General features: G+C 39.5%; 1 protein-coding gene across 8 annotated transcripts in view; it reads right to left on the reverse strand.

Annotated features, from left to right (window-relative positions):
* Positions 1-2,049: 2,049 nt before the first annotated feature.
* Positions 2,050-19,229, reverse strand: part of TUB (TUB bipartite transcription factor) — a 165,830-nt gene continuing 148,650 nt past the window's right edge. For 4 of the 8 annotated variants that reach the window (XM_076344048.1, XM_076344047.1, XM_076344053.1 and 1 more), the window contains 8 exons: positions 18,712-18,783; positions 17,662-17,783; positions 16,579-16,770; positions 15,898-16,010; positions 14,707-14,821; positions 9,458-9,556; positions 8,905-9,076; positions 5,703-7,511 (listed from right to left, as the gene is read on the reverse strand). In XM_076344048.1, coding sequence (XP_076200163.1) covers positions 7,378-7,511; positions 8,905-9,076; positions 9,458-9,556; positions 14,707-14,821; positions 15,898-16,010; positions 16,579-16,770; positions 17,662-17,783; positions 18,712-18,783 — 1,019 coding nt within the window. In that variant the 3' untranslated portion in view covers positions 5,703-7,377. Of the gene's footprint in view, positions 5,501-5,702; positions 7,512-8,904; positions 9,077-9,457; positions 9,557-14,706; positions 14,822-15,897; positions 16,011-16,578; positions 16,771-17,661; positions 17,784-18,711; positions 18,784-19,229 lie in introns of those variants that run through there. The other 4 variants (XM_076344050.1, XM_076344054.1, XM_076344052.1 and 1 more) reach the window with 2 other exon arrangements.

The following is a 19,229-nucleotide window of genomic DNA, read 5'->3' on the forward strand; positions in this document are numbered from 1 at the left end:
GACAGGAGATTCTCCCTAGGGAAGAGAACAGGATGGTAATAATTGGGTTATCTTCTGATGTCCCCAGTCTGGAATGAAAACCTCCTGTTACGAGGTGCCAGAGTGCACAAACTTGTTTGAACACTGAACTTCATAGCATGAGCATTGCCCAAAGCCCACTGTCACAAAACGTACTCTGGTTTTGTGTACTTGTGAGATTTTTTGCACAGGCAAAATAAGCAATCTCAGGACATAATTTTCCAAGACATCGAGACTAAATGTCTGATAAAATTACACTTGCTTAGATAGTAAGCATAGCCTTTAAAAATTTTTATTTTTTAAATATTCAAAGGGAGTGAAAATATTCCTGCTATTATTTGGTAAGTCAACATAGGAAAGGTACATGATTTCTTACATGATGTTCAAGAGTGCCTAAAAGAATTAGGAAGTGCACTCTTGTTAGGACTTTGGAAATCCCATCACTTACTCTGTCCTCGTCACACTGACAGATTCCTGCAGCCAAAGTCTGGCAGTCTGCATAGGCCACACTGTATTCTTCTTGCACGGATGGAGCTGCAGGATCAGGAGCTTCCTGCTTAAATGAGAGCTCAAACTTCAAAACAAGCTTAATGAAAGAAAATTTTGAACAAATAATTTCCTTGTAATTTCACCCAATCTGTAAGCGTTAAAATCTATAAAAATGTTTATAAATTACATTCTGTTTCTTTGAGAGAGTTCACTTTATAAATTACTGATACTTCTAATGGCATTGTGCCAACTGGGATAACCTCAGTAAGAAGCTACAGATACGGGGTCAAATGTGAGAAACGGATTGCATTGTAAACATCCCATGTGAGTATAAAGGTAGTCATAAATCACGAGGCTCATTGTTTTTAAATCAGATGTGCGTGACAGAGTCAAAGTCTGCAGTAACAACAATTTTGAACAGCTGAGTCACATCCAAGAAAGAAAAAAAAGTACAAAAAGGCAATTTGCAGCACAATCGCCAAGTGTCTCAGTTTGCTACATAAAAGCATAAATAGGTTCAGTTACATTAACTGAACTACTGCAATGTGTTTGGGAGTAATAGTTTTAAAACAACTGATGGTGCAAACCAAAACACAACCAACAACACATCACTGTGAGAAGGAAAAGTGTATCAGATAGATTGTCCTTAGTGTTTTTTCTGCACATTTAGTGACCAAAAATGATACAAGGTAAAAAATTCAAGCCTCACTGAAATCATGGACAAATTTTCCATAGAATTCAACCGTGTCAAGATTTTATCCTAAGAGATTGGTTAGCTATTCTGTTTCTACATAGGTGGCAGAAAACTGTTCCTATTTTACTGCAGTTCCTTCAGTGAGAATTAAATAGGGTACTTAGCACGCCAACACCTGCCATCCACCAGCCTCAAAACACTTCTGAGAAGCCTCTCAGCAGAACGGGGACGAAGGCAGGTCCAAAAACTATTATTTCCGTTCAACTCGTTGGAACTGAGGCACAAAGAGGTTACAAGATTTGCACAAAGTCACACAGTCAGTTGGGATTAAAACCCAGGTCACCTGATCCCCAGGCCTGTGTTCTAACAGCTATTGGACAGCCTAAAAGATTAGGCTGATTTTAACACAGACTTGTGACTCTTCAGGACTTTTTTTGCATGCAAGCAGCACCTAAGCACCGAATAGATGCATGACTATTCAATGGTACTTGCTAGGTTCTGACTCTCAAGTAGGACTGCATTCCAGTTCACATGCTAGCAAGCTTTGGTCAGAGTAATTTTCAAACTGCCATTGTAGACTTAAATAAAACCATGATAAGCTTTCAGTGTTATTCAGTAATCCAATTATAAAGTGAATAGCAAGGGGTTCTTCTTCTCAAAAACGTAAGCATAATTTTTCTGAACTGCGTCCTCTTCCTAATGCAGTTTAGCAAACCAGTGTACGGGTTCCACTAAACAGTTTCAAGAGAGCCAGTTAATTCAAGCCTTCTCAGTGAAGGTATGGATAAACATGCCCTTACTGAAAAGGAGGAATCTAAAATTTCTAGGCAGTTAAATAAAACACAACATATAAAATAAGTTTTAATGCATTTTCATCCAATATACAGGCATTTGTGTGTATCAGCTACTGAGCTATAGTTCATAGCAAAATACCAAAACATCCAGATAGTTGTGCAAATCCTTTTCTCAGTTCCTTGGCGAGCAACAGAAAGAACTGAAAATATCTACATAGTTAATTTCAAACACTTACAGAGCAGAACCCTGGAAGGTACATTTCATACATGAAGAACAACAGAAACCCGTTTTCATTAAGTAGCACATACCAGAGAAGCCTGCATCTACAGTTAGATAAATTCTAGTGCAAGGTTTAGATGTATAAAACTACTTTCGTCTTGTAATCAAAATGAGGCCTTTTGAGAAATCTGTCATCAGCCCCGTGATGACAGTGACTGCTGTTTTATCACATGTGCTGTCCTTATTTGCCAAGCAAAGATATTTTATTGGTGAGCACATGCTTCTCTAAAATCAGGAAAAATCTTGCAAATGATGCTTTAGGAGAGCAACGAGATAGTATGGGGGAACTAGTTAGAATGCCACAGGATCAAACCCCAAATCTTCCCTCTGACACCTGCCACACATCAGGAGAAACCCTCTCTGTCAAAAACACCAGGCAACCCCCTGTCCTATCCTACTAAAATAATCAAAGACAAAATATTCTCATACTGGTCTAGAGTCATCATCTCTTCAGGGACAGAACTCGTTTGCTGTGTGACATCCAGTCCTTGTATCCTTATGTGAAATCACTAATAAATTTATAATAAAATTTGTAAAAAGCTAAGATACAAGAACTGGGAGCGATTTTTCTATACTAAGGACTGGATTGATTTCCTTTTTTAATGGGCAGCACTCAGGCAGGGGTAAGATTTTTATAGGTAGAAAAGTAGGTCCTTCTAGAGACATCACTGTCGTCTCTGCTTGTTGAAAGTCCCTCCTTTTGTTCATCAAAAGGGAGCAAAACACTAGAAAGTTCGAATTGGTGGCATTGGTTCACCATGACCGACAAAACTCAGTGGTGTCATTTGACTCCACAATAATGTTTTTCGATTGTGCAGCTACCAGGTTTTATTACAGAGCCCTTTTCACTAAAGCTCCTTCAGTTCTAGTACCTCATGAGGACAGCCAGCTGGGAACTCCAGCACTATAGTAAGGCAACTTGAATAGTGAGAGATTTGCCCAGTAATTATTACAAAATCATTCACATAGACTTCTTAGCATCAGAATTTGTAACAATGGCCTATGATATTACTATTTTATGTGCCATATATTATCCTCCAAAAGGAGTGACGTCTAGCTTCTAAAAAATAAACTCTATTTTAGGGCACCAACACACTTCAGCTCACAAAATTACTTTCAACCTTTTGAGAAAGGAAAAATAAGGCAGCACTACAAAGGGAATCTGTCTAGCAGCCTGCCTCCAGGCTCGTGGACAGATCTGCTCATTGATTTGCAACCAATGGTTTGGAAACTCTGGTTACCGAATGTTTACTGAGAAAAATTCTGATTACATTTTAGGCAAGCTTTTTTATCTGCTACCTTTTAATGTGTTAATTTACTCTACTGAAAAGCCGAAGGGCCAAATTCACACCTCTGATAAGGCTTCTATTGTAGGAGCATCACTGGATGTGCACCGAAGGCATTATTCATCTGTGGAGAGATCACTGAGTAATATTGTCAAAATAAACACTTTTGAGTTGCACATCCTTGAAGAAAAGATAAAGGGATTGTGAAGAGAATGAGAAGGAACAGAACATCAGAGATGAAGAAAATTAGATAAAGGGCCAGGAGGAAACTGTTTGATGTAAACAGAGTGACAAGTTAGATTAAGAACTCTCATTAAAGCATGCAGTATTTGCCTATAAGCAATTCAGGCAAGGAATTTGTTTACAACGCTCTGCCAAAATCAACAGCAGATGCAAAAAATCATCAATATTGGGATTTTAAATAATATTAAATCTACTGTATCCAAACACTCACTAGGACTATGTGAAAGAAATGCATAGCTCGGTGCCATTATATTCTTTGTCACACTAAGTAAACAAGGTTATGCCCTGTGGCGCACTGACATGCAGGCCCTGCAGAAGATACTACTAATATGAGTGTGCCACTAACTACTCCTCAGTTACTTTAGTATGGATGTATCTCTGAAAATATATACTGGTGCCAAGATTTTATTGCTGGGGCGGGGGGAATGAAACTTTGTGAGGACTGTGTAATCTCAGATATGACTGTATGTTAAGACAGAACCTGCTGTGATTTTACCAAGTTAGGAAAACAAAATTTGGAGGTGCGCTGGAAAACATGTGATAGCACCTTGCAGTAGTGCCCTTCACCAGAAAGTGTCCATCAGAAATTATATAATGCAGAATTAAAAGAAACTGCTTTCAGAGCAGATGGCGATGGTCAAGTGGATCAAAAGAACAGTACCTCGCTCAACAACAGTGAGGAATTAGGGTTTTGGCAAAGGCCACTAGGCACAAATCCTATTGTAACTGAACCAGATTTAATGAAAGCTCCTCATTCCTCTTAGTCCCACGTTAACATCCCCCTCTAGTGACCTCAATTTATGGTGGGGAATGTTTTCCTCAGCAGCTCGTTGGCTGATGTCCCTGTATGATTCTGTTAAGATGATGGGAATTTGAGTCACCACTTTCCTCCTGGCATGCTTACAGGTTAAAAAAATACCTGGCCTGGGAAAAACGTGCAGTGAGAGTGAAGTTACACAATGTGCTGGCAGCAAAACTGTCCCAAGAAGCTGAACTCTCTGCCTTTCCCCAGCCCCTCATTCTCACCCTTGTGCAGGAGTTCACTGCACATGAGCTTCCTTTTTGTGCCAGTTCCCTGCGGGGCCATGATGCAAGTCAGACCATTGTTACGATCCATGTTAAAAATAACCCTTCCTAAACCAACTCCACTACTAAAGCCAACGGATCATATATTTGCACCATAAGACACCTAGTTCCTTTGACACGGTGTTGTGCACAGAGAGAGGCAGAAAGCTATGTCAGGTGCCACCTTCTCAGGCTTTAAAGAAAACGTATGACTGGTGAGCCACAGAATTAAAGCCATGCAGATTCAACCATTCCCATGCTGCAGGGTTCTTGAAATCCACATCACACCTAAATACCATCAGTGGGAATTCCTGTCTGGTTTTGCAGTAGTCTAAACAAAAAATTCTGGTTATCATTCGAGCTAGTTTTTAAAGACTGACATGAGGTCACCAAAGGCCTAAGGGCCCTCTCTGTTAAAATTCAAAGTGAGATCACAGATGGGGATGTGAAGTGGGAAACCACCGACGACAGGGGAAAACAAAGCATCCATGTGCAAAGCCTAAGTATCACACTGCAGCTCATGACTCATCATTTTGATCATTCATTAAGGGAACGGACTGCTCGTTTCTCTCAAACAAAAGGTGTCTTCCCATTTTATACCATTGCATGGAAAGGCTTCTTGCAAAAAGATGTGAAAAAAATGACAGAGCTTCCTGTTATTTAAAGTTGACATTTGACAGGCTGAGTCCATGAACAAAACACTGTTCAAAGCCAGCAGACTTTTTTCCATAGATTTTAAAAAAGATTAGAAAAAATGCTGGCAATTACTTATTTTCATCTCTTATCTGAAATTTCCTTGTCTGCATACTGGGAAGGAGACCTGAAAGCAAATATGAAGAAGAGAGCATATTTCTTTTATTAGTTGAAATTATACAGTCCAAATGGCAGAACCTCTCCTTATGGCCTGTCCCCTATAGTCAAAAAGGGACTGACAGCTATGAGACAAGCAGATTTGATCTCATTTTCTCATTACATAATCTTTGGTTGTGCGAGAGTCTATAAAGAGTAAAAAAGAGGATCTGAATACACACAGTATAAAACGCAACTACTTCTTCACTCACATTTCAATACCCTTCTGGTGAACTACATATAAATTCTATTACTTTGTGTGCCGTTTAGGATAACATTGTACAGAACAATGGCAGACAGACTCCTTATTTTTAAAGGTGTTTTACAGTGTGCTTTCAGTTGCAGCTCTTGGCTTTCGAGATGTTCAGAAGGGAAGAGAAGAGAATGGCTTGTTCTTTGCTTGTGTTTTGGAATGGTATTTCTTTATATATTCCAGATAAATCAGAAAAAAAGAAACAAAAAATCCACACTATTTTAAGCTATTCTGTGTCCTGCCAGTGTCTCATTTGTATACAGCATACACTAGATTTGCCTAGAAGGATTTAGCTCAGTAGCTGGCACGTTTACATTAGAGAACAACATACACAGTTTCAATCGATTTCAAGCATTCTTACAATGGGAAATAAATATGAAAAGTGGTTGTTGCTGAAAGTTCAAAAAATGCAATCAACACATTGTAAAATCGCAAAAGGCCAGACAAATTTAATAAAATATTTCCATTTACCTTCCTCAGCTTTACACAGCCTGTTCAAAATAATAAGGTTCTCTATAGAGAGCCTTTATCCAACTGTTTATATCACTTCATACAAAATATGTGTTTGAATTACCACAGCAATACAAGGATATAAATTCCCAACACGCGACATGCCAAATTCAACGTAAGTTATGTTTTCTTGGCATCTAGACGTTTTCCTTTTCTGTACTCCAAATACATTTCCATTTGAAACAAATTAAAAAGCATGTAGATGTTAAAACATAATGACAGCTTAGAATTCAAGTGACTTGTGCAACATTATTTTGTGCTTTCTACTTCTCCGTTTCCTCCTACTGCAATTAAAATTCATCATGCCCTTCTACATATACAATAGCAATGCATCAAGTTCAGTCCAGTATAGGTTTTTCAGCCCTCAGACTTGGCTTTATACTACACGAGATCCTTGCAAATTCAAAAAAGTGCATCTTTTTTGTGATCTTTCTTTTACGGTGGATGATGTGAAGCTCTGATTAGCTGATGTAGAAATGCAACCTTGAGGTATGATTGCAGCCTCAGAATAATTCTTATATGTAAAAAGAAATTTTTCGAGCGTGCACGCCCTTTCTGGATTTAAAAAAGACACCGTTATAATGGTGCTACTAGAGCCACGGTACAGTACATCATGGCACATCTCCATAACATAATCAAGGACATGAGATAGAACTTCTATTTACACAAACTTGATGCCACTTCCAGAAAAATATGACAGAAAAAAAAGGAAAATATTATTTCCTGAATGTCCTGAATTTTTTAGAAGATTCCTTTTACTTTCTCTTCAGCAATAGAGTGGTCCTCCACAACGGCATTTTCCCCGACCTGTTTAGTATGGACCAGCAGGACACCAGCAGGAATTGGGAATCATATGGCAAACTGCTTCCTTTGAGAGGATGCTCACCCATGCCCCTTTACTCACAAGCCAGCTTGCTGTCAAAACTTGAAAGGGCAATAGCAAAGGCTTGTAGTGCGCACATTGGGTAGTTGTAGTCCATGGTGAACACATCCTCAGCCACGCGGCCAAACTGCATCACTATGTAGTCAGCTGCAAGAAAGGTCATAAAAAGTGACAAAGCATTATTTTTGTTTGCAGCCCTTACTAAATAAGTATGCATTCAACATCATCCTCTGGCCCAGCTCAATAAAATACAAACAAAACATGCTCACTCATCAAACTTTGCAACACTTATTCATGCAAGTGGGCGTGCTGATATCAGAGGGAGAAGCAAGGATAGCTTGAGTGAGAAACAGTTGAGTGATAAAGGATTGCAAGACTTGTTACTGTCTTCAAAAAAATTACACAGATAAAAAGTGTTTTTTTCAAACACAGAGAGAAAATTGCTTCTCTATAAAATGCTCAAGCCTTTTATATAGAGTTAGTGCTGAGTTTCACATGTACCAAGAACCAATTAATCCTATTCCTACTTAACTTCAGGCAAGTGGACAAGCAAGGATAATGGGGGAAGAGAAGGCATGATTGTGATCTAGACCTAATCATGTCTCTCTGTTATATCATATTCAGAAATTCTTCCTCAACTTTTTTTCCCCTTTCGTACTCTGTCAGCAAGAGGAAAACTCGCCTCATTCACAGTTTGAATGTTTCATTGTAGAAGCAGATGTAATTGTTTCACCTTATAAAATGCAGCAAAAGCATACACCAATGTTTCAAACTCAGTGTTGCCCTCAGAGACTGGCAGAGCCACTTTCACCAGTTTCCAATATTCCCCCGCAGTTTAAGCGTGGCACTGGTATAGCCCAAAGTGCTCCAGCACCTAGTGACTATGGCTGCCTAAAGTGAGTGTAAAGTGCGGCAGTATCAGTCCACTCGAGCACTTGTCTTTATCCCTGCTCCAACAACTGTACCTAAGCCCGAGAAAAAAGGGGGCTGTACACTGCTGGCAGAAAGCAGCACATCAGTAAGGTCCTAGTGATGTGTGAAAGGCAATCCTGACATTTTCAGGGTGTTCTGTAGGGCTAATGCTACAAAGAGTAGTAATGGCAACGTGGACGTGCAGTGGGACCGGTCTGACTGCCACCATCTCCAGCTGGGCAGTATATGGGGACCAGCGTGAACAAAAAAAAACAAGGAAGGATTGTGTGATACAAGTGCTTGAGCGGAGCGATACTGCCCCACAGTCCTGCTGACTGGAAGTACCACAGCTCTGAGAGCAGAAACAACTCTAAACTGTTGCTCAGTTCATAAGCCGGGCAGCCAAGGGAGAAAACTAAGATAGCACATAGCAGAATCACCCATCTCAAGCATGAGCATTTAAACACCCAACTTGCATCAATGTCATAGCCACACGGCAGAGCAGCATTAAGTTGGACCCACATAACTAAATTACACTCACTCAGGTAACAACAGTAAGGACAGAATCACTGTCAGACTGTGTGTGCAGTACTGTTTCTACACATTACAGACAGAGAGCTATACTTACGATCATTATCATGAATAATTTGGAAGTTTTTCACTGAGGCCTGTGTGACTCGACCATGGAAATTTAAAACATAGGACTGGGTGTCATCATTCCAGACTGGTGTTTTGTTATGCAGCTCAATGACACTCTCTGTGTTTTTGTTCTGCCATCTTGCAAGAAGTGTTTCATGTTCCTGCACACACCATAGATACACACTTCAGTTTAACACTCTCACAGGACAAAAAATACCATTCATAAATCCTAGCCCAAAGACTAAACTGTCACCCTCAATCCTCAAAACAGTATCATCAAATGAAACTCTGAGTATCTTATTGCGAATGTGCATTTGAGTCCTTTCCACAGCTTGGAAAAGGTTAGTTGTATCTTTTGTTATCAAAATGCATCATTATTTGTAGTGCTTTTGTGAGTCATAGAACTAGTCACACATCCCATTGTTCTGCAATTGTTCAAATACTGTTTCTTTTAACCTCTAAACCTTCAGAAATGCAAAAAACCAACTCTAACTGAAAAAGAATTCAAGTAATCTTTATCGTTGACTGATGGTATGACTTACATTTCGTGGTCTGATGGAAACTCTTTCGTGGTCCATATTCATTCCCGGTATGATCACACTCATTTTACGAGGTCCTTTAAACCCCAAGACATTTGTTTCCTAAAAATGTTTAGAAAAGAGTTCATCATGTTCTGTATTTTTAAAGTTAACTTCTTCAACAGAGAGACACAGTGGCAGCCCAGGGAACTTATTTGTTAGTCAACTCAAAAAACATCTTGAAACTCCAACCTTCACTGGCACTGCCAAACATTCTAGCTTTGTCTTAGAAGCTCCGACAACAGGAAAAATGGAAATAGAGAGGTTTCCAAAACCACTCCTAGCACTGGCTGCCAGCAACCTTAATGCAATTTTAAAAAAGAATCCCTTTGTTAAGAAACTAACCAGATTGCTTGGCTACTGCTAGATCCCAAAATAAAGTAGTTGTAATTTAAAAATCATACAATGCAGTCACACATTTTGATGAGAGACAAAATTAAATATATGGGACCAACTCCATTTATTCCAGAGCCAGCACAAAAGCAAACGAGAAGAAGCTGCCAGTAAGAGCATCTGTTAGCAGTGCTGTGGTTTTCAAAGTCTTCAGATATGTTATGCTTAGAGATGAGCATGGTAAAAAACAAACACATTAGCATGAATGCAAATTTTTGAGCTATGAAGGCAGAGAAAGTAAAGAAATAACATGGGCAGCAAAACCAAATCCATTGAAAATACAAGTTCTTCCATTAAACATGATTTGATGCCTTTCTGACCAGCTTTTCACAAAAGCGTTCCAGTATTGCACTATCGTCTCAAAACACAACCTCTAAAATCTAAATAGGCCTAAAGTCTTATTTTTATCTGAGGCTTTCTTTTTCCCACAGAAGAAACTGGGGCCAAATATTTCAGTAAGTCGTCATCTACTTTTGAAAAAGTAAAGGGCGATATTTTCCAACTCACTCAGTAAAACCTGATTGCCCATTTTAGCATTAACTCCAGTAAATGAAACAGTGACACCTCCAAAAGTCCATCTCCTCATGTTTTGTGCTACTTTTATTTTTTTTCGGTCACATGCATTTTTCCCCCTCTACCTTTTTCAAGTGAAGGTCTGTGGACACACACTAAGGAATCTCAGAAAGGAAATTCTCATTGGACTATTGCCAACAATGTACCACAAGGTGCCAAGAACTGGACACCCCCAGGCTCCAGCTGGTGTGGCTCTACCACTGGGATGTACAGAATGACATATTCAGATGTCTCTGCTTTTATATATTTAATTAAAGTGTCCTGATTTTAAGGAACGCTAAACTTTTTAAAATATCTCTACTTTTACAAGCAAAAATCCACACATCTCAACTCACTGGAAACATCTGAAAATACCCGCCTAAAATTTACTTGTGCAGAAGTTTTGTCATCCATCAGACCTTTGAAATAACTTTGGTTGTTTCAGCAAACCAACTGGAGATTTTACACAACTCATTGAAGATTTTCATGCATGCAAGAAAAATTCCACTGAGTTATTTTACTGAATACTCTTGAAGCAATCCAAGTATATTCCTATATCTTCATAACTATATACATTAATGGGAAGATTCTACCTCTTTTCTGAATCACTTACATCATGGCCTTTGGCAGAGTAAACCAATGTTATCAGTTCAGTTGGAAGTGTATACTTGGTTTTGCATCATGGCGAGACTCAAACTAAAATGACTGCCAGCAGATTTTATAAGCAGGAGAGACTCAGCACAGCAGAGGACAATTTCTAAGAAAAGATTCATGCTTATTTTCCAGTAACTACTGACAATTTTGTTCTTCTCTGCAATGCCTTACAAGCTCTTCTCATCAAGCTGCAGTTCTGCTACATACAATTAATTTAGATGCCGACTGCTTGAAGACATTGTTCAAGGTAAAATTAAATAATAGCGCTGAACCACTTCCCTCCCAACAAACAGTATTATCACTCTGAAAAAACAGGACTATATTTGGATTTACTCAGAAACACTGAAATCAATGCTTCTGCCAAATGATAAGGGAACAGTTTCTAGTTGCGCATTACATCAGTCACCAATTATATCAAACGTTTTATTGGCAAATACTACCCTTTTGCTAAAATCAAGGTACAGAATTGAAATTCTACAAACATGGACTATATGAGGAAAACAGTAGGGACAAAAAGAGGAGCTTTAATTAAAAGCAGACCTTTCCAATCTACCTGCATCCAAATAAAATTAATTCCCCTTATCTCCTGTCTCATTCCCCGTTTCTCTTTTATTTCCCTCCTCCACTATTTTGTGTGTGTAAGTTCAAGACTGCAAATGGCATTATTAGGGGAACATAGGCCAAAGTCTGATTTCACACCATTTTAATGCCACTGACAGTCTTCGTTTACATAGGAACTCAAAATAAGAGCTGTTAGCTGGCAGAGCCCTATTGACTCAACGAGCACACCAATTATTTAAATCAGCTAAGGACTTGGCCCAGTATTGCTTTGAAGCTGCACTCTCTGCCTTAGGCCAACTAGTAAGCTGTTCTGTGAGTGTGTGTGTCAATAAACTGGACTGAAAGAACACAGCCCCTCTCCCCAGGGTTGCTTTTAAAATCTTACACACTTTCATAAAATTACGTAAGCATTTCACTATGGTTGCAATAGCTACCATGATAAAAGCTGCAAGGCGTATATCCCAACAGCTCCCAGGAGAGTCACGATTTAATTACCCCAATTTTCCTTCAGCCATTTCCCTTTCTGGACTTGATTCACACAGCTGTGCCCTGTCCTTAATATATTCTGTAGAAACTATCGTTCCATAAAAAGCCCAAACTACAGAACCCACTACATTGGAGCACAATGCAAGCAATTGAGGCCTGAGTAGAAATACATAGTTTTATTGCTTTCCTGAAACCTGAGTCACACCTCAGAATATCAGCTGAGCTCCCTGCTTGCAGAATCTGACACAAACTGAACTGTGAGATACTATGGACATAAAGGAATCCAGCACAGAAAATCCTGGTACAAATGGTACAGTTACACCTCCCTGCTTCTTGATAAATTTTGCCAAACGATTCTGAAATCAGCCATTAGGTGCTGCTGCAGGTTTATTAATATGCTAGCCTGCCATCAGCGGGGAGAGTAAAAATGGTTAACAGCACCTGATAAAACTCCGTCCTTGCACTAACTTTATTCCTGCTGCTTGAAACATGCCCTAAGGTGAGCTCCACAATGAGAGTTCTCAGCACGTTTATCCCACAGTTAACAATAGATGCATCACCACCTTCTGCCTGTATAAACTAGACTTGCTGAGATGATTCAGCAGGTCAGGCTCAGTAAGTTGGTGGAAGCAGGTACAGCTTGCTCTCCAGATACATACTTGATCGGATGAGCTGAGAAACAGTGAGAGGCATAGTGGTGCTTTCAAAGTGTTATTTATTATAGTTTTTGCTGCAGGAAAAATCTCAAGGCAGGAATTAAAAGGGTGTTTCAGGAGTGCTCTTTCTGGCATTCTTTGCTGTGGTTCTGCTGCAGCCAGGAACACTAATCTTACTTCAGCAAACCTGGCTAGTTATGAAATATCATTCTGATTTCCTTTTGTCCTCTGGCCACAGCACACCTGCAAGCCTGCTGCCTTTCTCCACAAGTATAAAGATATCAATGGAACAAGTCATTTTCTTATACAAATGTACAAGTTTTAAACTGCTGATCTCAAAACAGACATATAAAAGCAGCTTATCTTAGCCACATTCTCCAAACAGCGGCCATGGTTCTGTTCTTTCCAACACTCACACTTCTAATTACCTCTGCTGACTGCAACTGAGTTTTTTATTTTGCAATGTTAATGTTTCAAATGTCATTGCTGTTGACTTATACAAGCAATGCCTAATTTTTTTAATACATAACTTTTTTTAAAACAGTTTTTTGTTTTCTCCTTGTATTTCTACTTTGCACCAGAAGACTAGTTGCCTGGCTCCAGGGAATGCTCTCCTCCATAAACCAGTAAAATTACCTTTATTAAACATGTAAGTTCTCCTAGGTTCCTACTGAAACGTCAGTCAAACTGTAAACTGACATCAAATCCTGGACTCTCTTGTTAAATCCTGTTAACTGGATTTTCTGACATTCTCAGAGAGTTTCAAATCCAACAGGAATGGAGGGATATGTGTGTGTTTGTCTGTCTGCAACTGTAGGCCATGTGCCTGAATAACAGCACATGCGAACAAAACCACTATTTATACTATATTCACAGAAAAACTGCATCCTAAGCAGGAGGGAAAGAACACGTTAGCAGCTAATACTGCCACCCCTCAATGCTCTCAGCACTTTGTGTGGAAGGGATGGCTCTCTGCTTTCTTTTTCATGTGCCAAAAGCTTCCAGACACATTGCTCCCTGCAACCTAGAGCTGACCTTTCCAGGAACGCATTCTGTGCGTACTCAGGGTATATGCTGGGATGGCTGGACCTCGGTCTGACATAGCTCCGGGCATCCTTGATTAGAGCTGGGCAGGAACTTTTCAGAAAAGTGGTTCTTGGGTATTTTTGTCAGAAGTTGTTGATTTGTGAAAACAGAAAACCTTCTGTAGCAGTGTATGTACCAATTTTGACTGGAAGAGTTTCTTGGGCCCAGAGACTTCTGGACAGAAAGAATACTCTCACCAAATCAGCTAGTCATCCAGTAATCATGAAACAACAACACCTGTGCTTCAAGTCTTGATTGTCTGCATTGCCCCTGACAACTGCTATTTACTGTCTTGTAAGAAGCTGGTTTCTCTCATTCAATTAAATTTCGGATTTTGTTTGGGGTTTGTTCATTTTTTTTCCTGGTAAAAAGGAGTTTTAGAGTTTTTGTCCCAGTCTCTCAGCCACTGCTGCAGACCTAGCTGTCCAGTTACCTGTGTTTTGGATCAGAGAGGCCTCCTCCAAAATGCCATTACAAATGATCATACTTTAGTGCAGTAATTCCATGTGCACAAGTCTTTCCAGTTCAGGAGGCTTCCTCAGATGGTGCCTGCAGGCTGTGAAGCATCCTACCTCTTCCAGAGGGTTATGTAAAAGCTCCAACACCTTCTGACCAAAAGTGAGAGCTGGGCAACCTGGTTCTGTGCACGTTTTTCACCTCTACTTTCCACTGAATTTCCTGGTTTATCTAGTGAAGATCAACTGTTTGATTACATCAAAGTATGAATGCTGATTTACATAATCATAAACGAGAAGGAAATTCAGTGCGCTATTTCAGAAACTGAACTGCCCTTTCTTCCATATTTTGCCTGTGAGCAGTACTTACATAACAAATAGCAGCTAGCTCCTGACGCAGGATAGTCGCCTCCAGGCTTGATGTTGTTTTCATTGGATTTACTCCATTGTCATAAACTGTAAACTTAGTTCCCATAAGATTTGATCTATCAAAAAAAAAAAATGGAAAATCCAATCACCATTTGCCAGTAACGCTGCCCGAGACATCTATCCTTTACTGCATTGTAGCCCCAAAGGAAAGACGAATAGTATCAAGTACAAATAGTTAATTCTAATCCCAACTAAATGGCAAGTCCTGGATTAAAAGCCGTAACAAAAATGTAAAGGTACAGTACAGCAGAGTATACTAAAAGTCCCTTATCATTATACTGGAGATTTCTCATGACATCTTGCAAACTAGTAAATTCAAGAAAGCATTAAGGAAACAGGTGGGGTTGTTGCATGTGTTTGCTTGGTTTTTAAAATATGCTTACTCTCTACAAAACTATCTGCTTTCTTACCTGACTACTAACTCTATACAGAGACTGATTTTCATAAAGTTGTAAGTAAGATCAGTCACACCAAGGAGCACAAAATACAACTTAGAACATACTAAAAGCACATTATCCTCATTCTGTTTTTGCACTGCAATAAATAGCGCATGAAGTTCCAAGATCCACAGAGGCAAATGGCAATTAGCAGTAGTCCCTTTCCTCAGGCACAGACAATCTAAACATACATTGAGAGGCTCCACGTTAAGTATCAAACAACAGACTGATGTATGATGGGATGACAGACAGAAAAGAAACACTTGGTTCTGAAAGAATTCCACTACTTGTAAATAATGCTAATTAGGATCTTAAGAAATGGGCAAAACCAAGGAGATTTTCAGATTGTCTAACAGACAGAACTTCCATTCCAAGGTATATATATCAACAGGGGCTAGACACAATCTACTCATGCACTTCTGAAAATCCCATTAAGATAAGTTGTGCTCATACACCCTTGAGAACCTGGCCTTTGAGCATTTAAGAGCTTCAGTCCTGCTGACTTTTAATAGAATGTGAACTCGTAAGTACTTGAGATGTTTTGAAAACATGCCTTGGATACTGGTAAACTTTAAGACCATTATCACATCATGTAGTCAAGCCTCTAATTAAGAAGTCATAGCGGCTTACAGGCTTCTTAATTTGAAATGAACTTTATTTAGATAAAGAAAATTCTTAGATGTATCAGTGTTTACCTCAGTTTTCCAATAAAACTCTCTCCACCCCGAGACAGGTCAGTTGGGTCTATGGAGATGAGGTAATTAGAGGTTTTACTCTTCTTTCGTTTCCTTCCAGCTAACAGAAACACCTAAGCAGTGCAAAAAAACATATTCTAGAATGCCAAAGGGGTTAGCACACACCACTTCCTGCTTTGATATAAGGAAACCATAGGCAATTTTTCTGTCTTTCAGCATTATTAGCAAAGTAACAGAAGGTCTCCTGGGACTTAGCAAAACCAGATAAAAATCTGGAAAGGGAAAGTGACTTCTCAACCACTCAGTCCATTATTTATGGTTTAAATAATTAAATTCGATCTATTTTGTTAAATGTTTCTTTCTAAGTTGCTGTGGCTCTTCCAGTTGAATTGAAAACAGATGCTTTTCAGGCCACAGAATGCAGAGAGCCTCAACTGCTGACTGTCACGTAAAGGTGCCATGCATGGATTATTTAAGACCAAAGATTAGACATATGAAGAAAGACAGTAGAACAAAGTGATACTATTGTTTTGCTTTTGGAAGACTGTAGGGCAGATCTCAGTGAAAGTGAAAATATATTTAAAATGTAAGATTATATTTTCTTTGTAAGACTTCTTCAGACTTTTAATAATTTTTTTATATTCAGATGCAACTGGTATGCCATTCAAGTTATTTTATGACCTTTTTACCATGCTCCCTTTCCAAGTGGAGGTAATAAGTAGGGTACATCCCTCGGTCCATTCCCTTCTTGTCTCTTGTGATTCTGCATTTGACAGTGACACCCTGTGGAGCAGGTCTTACGGCAAATTCCTCCAGGTCATCGACATCTATGAGAGGCTCATTTGTGGAAGGACTGGGGGCTGAGGCTGCTTCCTAAAACAGTAAGCAAAACTCAGGTTTCCTCATCTTTGATTTACAAGGTTATAAGTACAAAGGAATGACATTTGATAGAAGCCACACTTTAAAAAAATAAAACCAACGGACATATTGTCTTCCCCGTTCTGATTCCTCAGCAGCCTTGAAGACAGCTTATCAAGCTAAGGATCTCTCCCCATCCAATCGGTCAAGCTCTTGGCTGCCAAAGGCCCAGGGAGCAGTTCTCTGTGCCGCTGATGCTCAGTGTACAAACACATCTGGCAAAGCAGAACGGGGTGGCTGCAGAGGCAGAGTGCTGTAATGTTACAAAGCAAACCCTGGCTCACACCTTCCCATCTCACCACACTTCTTTTTTCAGAAAGGCCATACCCAAGGACAGCGATGGCCTTTGATGAAAGGAAGAAATGTGGTAGGGAAAGACAGATTAAGCTAGATAGAGATATCAGAGAGATGAGAAGTCAGTGCAGTATATAAAAGAGTGGGGCACTATCAACTGGTTTAGCAAGAGCTTGTGATTTAGAATATTTGAACAAGACCAAGTCTTAGTTTATGTTCAGATGTTAGCAGCGAGAACAGGGTGGGAAAATGCTCAGAAAAAGGCAATAGAAACAAAAGATCCTTCTGAGCACCTGCAAGAGGTAGAAAGGTAAATATTTACTGTTTACCTTTCTCTTCATTCAAGTTCAGACAATATTTGCTATTCTTTTCTCCAAGTTATTTTCATTGCTTGCTCCTGTGAACCCTGAGAGCTGTCACAGTAAATCACCTTGGAGATACTCTAGTGCATATTAAAAACAAAACAAGAGAGCCAGGCCTATCCTGACTGCACTCTGAAATCACGCAGTACACAGCAGCCTGCATGCGCGTTCTTCGGCACTCACCCCTTACCTTATTGGATTTCTTGCTCGTGGCAGAACCAGGCCGGGTGTTACTGTTTAACTGTGAAGAACTGGAGCTGTCTTCATCTTCCTCATCTTCTTCCTCATCAAAATTCATGCTGCTGGAAATGCCTGAGGAGAAAGCAGCGCACTTATATGAAATACTAATACATTAAAGCTGTCCATACTTGCTGTAAAACATCACTTATTATACTGTTGCACCCTTAGGCTCACAGGTGAGAGAGGGTGTGTGTGAGGGGGGTTCACTGTGTGAGGCAGTGTACAAATACGTGGGTGAGACAGTAGCTGCCCTGAGAAGCCAAAACGTTTCAGCAAATGAGAAAGGAAATATTACGGTTTCCATTCCACAGAAAGGATCGAGTTACCCAGTGATACAGGAGCAATATCCAGTTAGGAATTAAATTCAGATTTTCTTCATCCAATCAAGTACTTCAAACACAACACAAAATCTTAAACCTGAAATTGGAGCTGAGTGGACAACCTACCACAGCCATTTGGAAACCTTAACAATTAAAATACGAGCCCTTCTACAAGCACACTTTTAACCGTTCCTATGTGATCTGATGAAGAACAGATCTTAGACTGAGAAGGAACATTCACATCAAGGAAATGTTCTCATGCATATTTAGTTCATGTAAAAAACAGTATCAGCCCAGGCCAAAGGAACTGCCTTACAGCACTTAAAAAATTGACTTTACAAGAATTCAAAACCTCAGACATTTCAAAGGGAAACACAGCTTTGAACATCAAATAGGACTTCGCAGCAGAAAGCATCATTTGCCAGGCCTAGTTTTTCAAGGAGTATCATGCAGATGAAGCCACCCTGTATTCAGGTTCAAACTCTAAGTTGCACGTACTAGAGACTAACTACGCAATATTTTTCCCTTAATTAAAAAAAAAAAAAAAAAAAAGGAAAAAAGAAAATACTTGGTCCAGAATTTCCACTATTGGTAAGTCCAATGCAGAAGGATAAATGAAACACAAAGATTTCCAGAGTCAGGCAGCATGGGCATAATTAACTTTTTCCTTCTGTACTTACCAGGAACATGATCCAGGGCGACAAGACTGGATTGGGAGGTGGAAGAGGACCAGGATGTATTTGCATGGGGATCTGGGAAAGGAAAAAATCCATGGGCTTGATTCTGCAAACCCTTAATTGAGTGACCAAGCTTAACTTGCCAACAGGACTCCGTACAGGGCTAAAGGCTTAGAGGATGGAGCCATAATGCTGCTGCCTGAATTCTCAATTATGGACATTTTACCTTTCTACACAATCAAATTCACTTTCTACCTGCTTATACCTGCTGTCGCCTTCTTTTTTAGTACTTTGGATAAAGTCAAAAAGCCCTGGATCACAGAGCTAAAGCTTCAGAAAACATCATCCATGCTAAACGGTTGTGCCACAAACGTTTCTGTGCATGATGTGCCCTGTATGGTAGGTTTTTGGCCTACTTTTGAATTCTAACACACACACACACACACACAAAACCTGATCGACACAAGTGATATACATAGATTCTACACAAATATTCATTCAGTAACATTGAAAAAAGTATT

The sequence above is a fragment of the Aptenodytes patagonicus genome, chromosome 7 (genome assembly GCF_965638725.1).
Source record: "Aptenodytes patagonicus chromosome 7, bAptPat1.pri.cur, whole genome shotgun sequence".
NCBI lineage: Eukaryota > Metazoa > Chordata > Aves > Sphenisciformes > Spheniscidae > Aptenodytes > Aptenodytes patagonicus.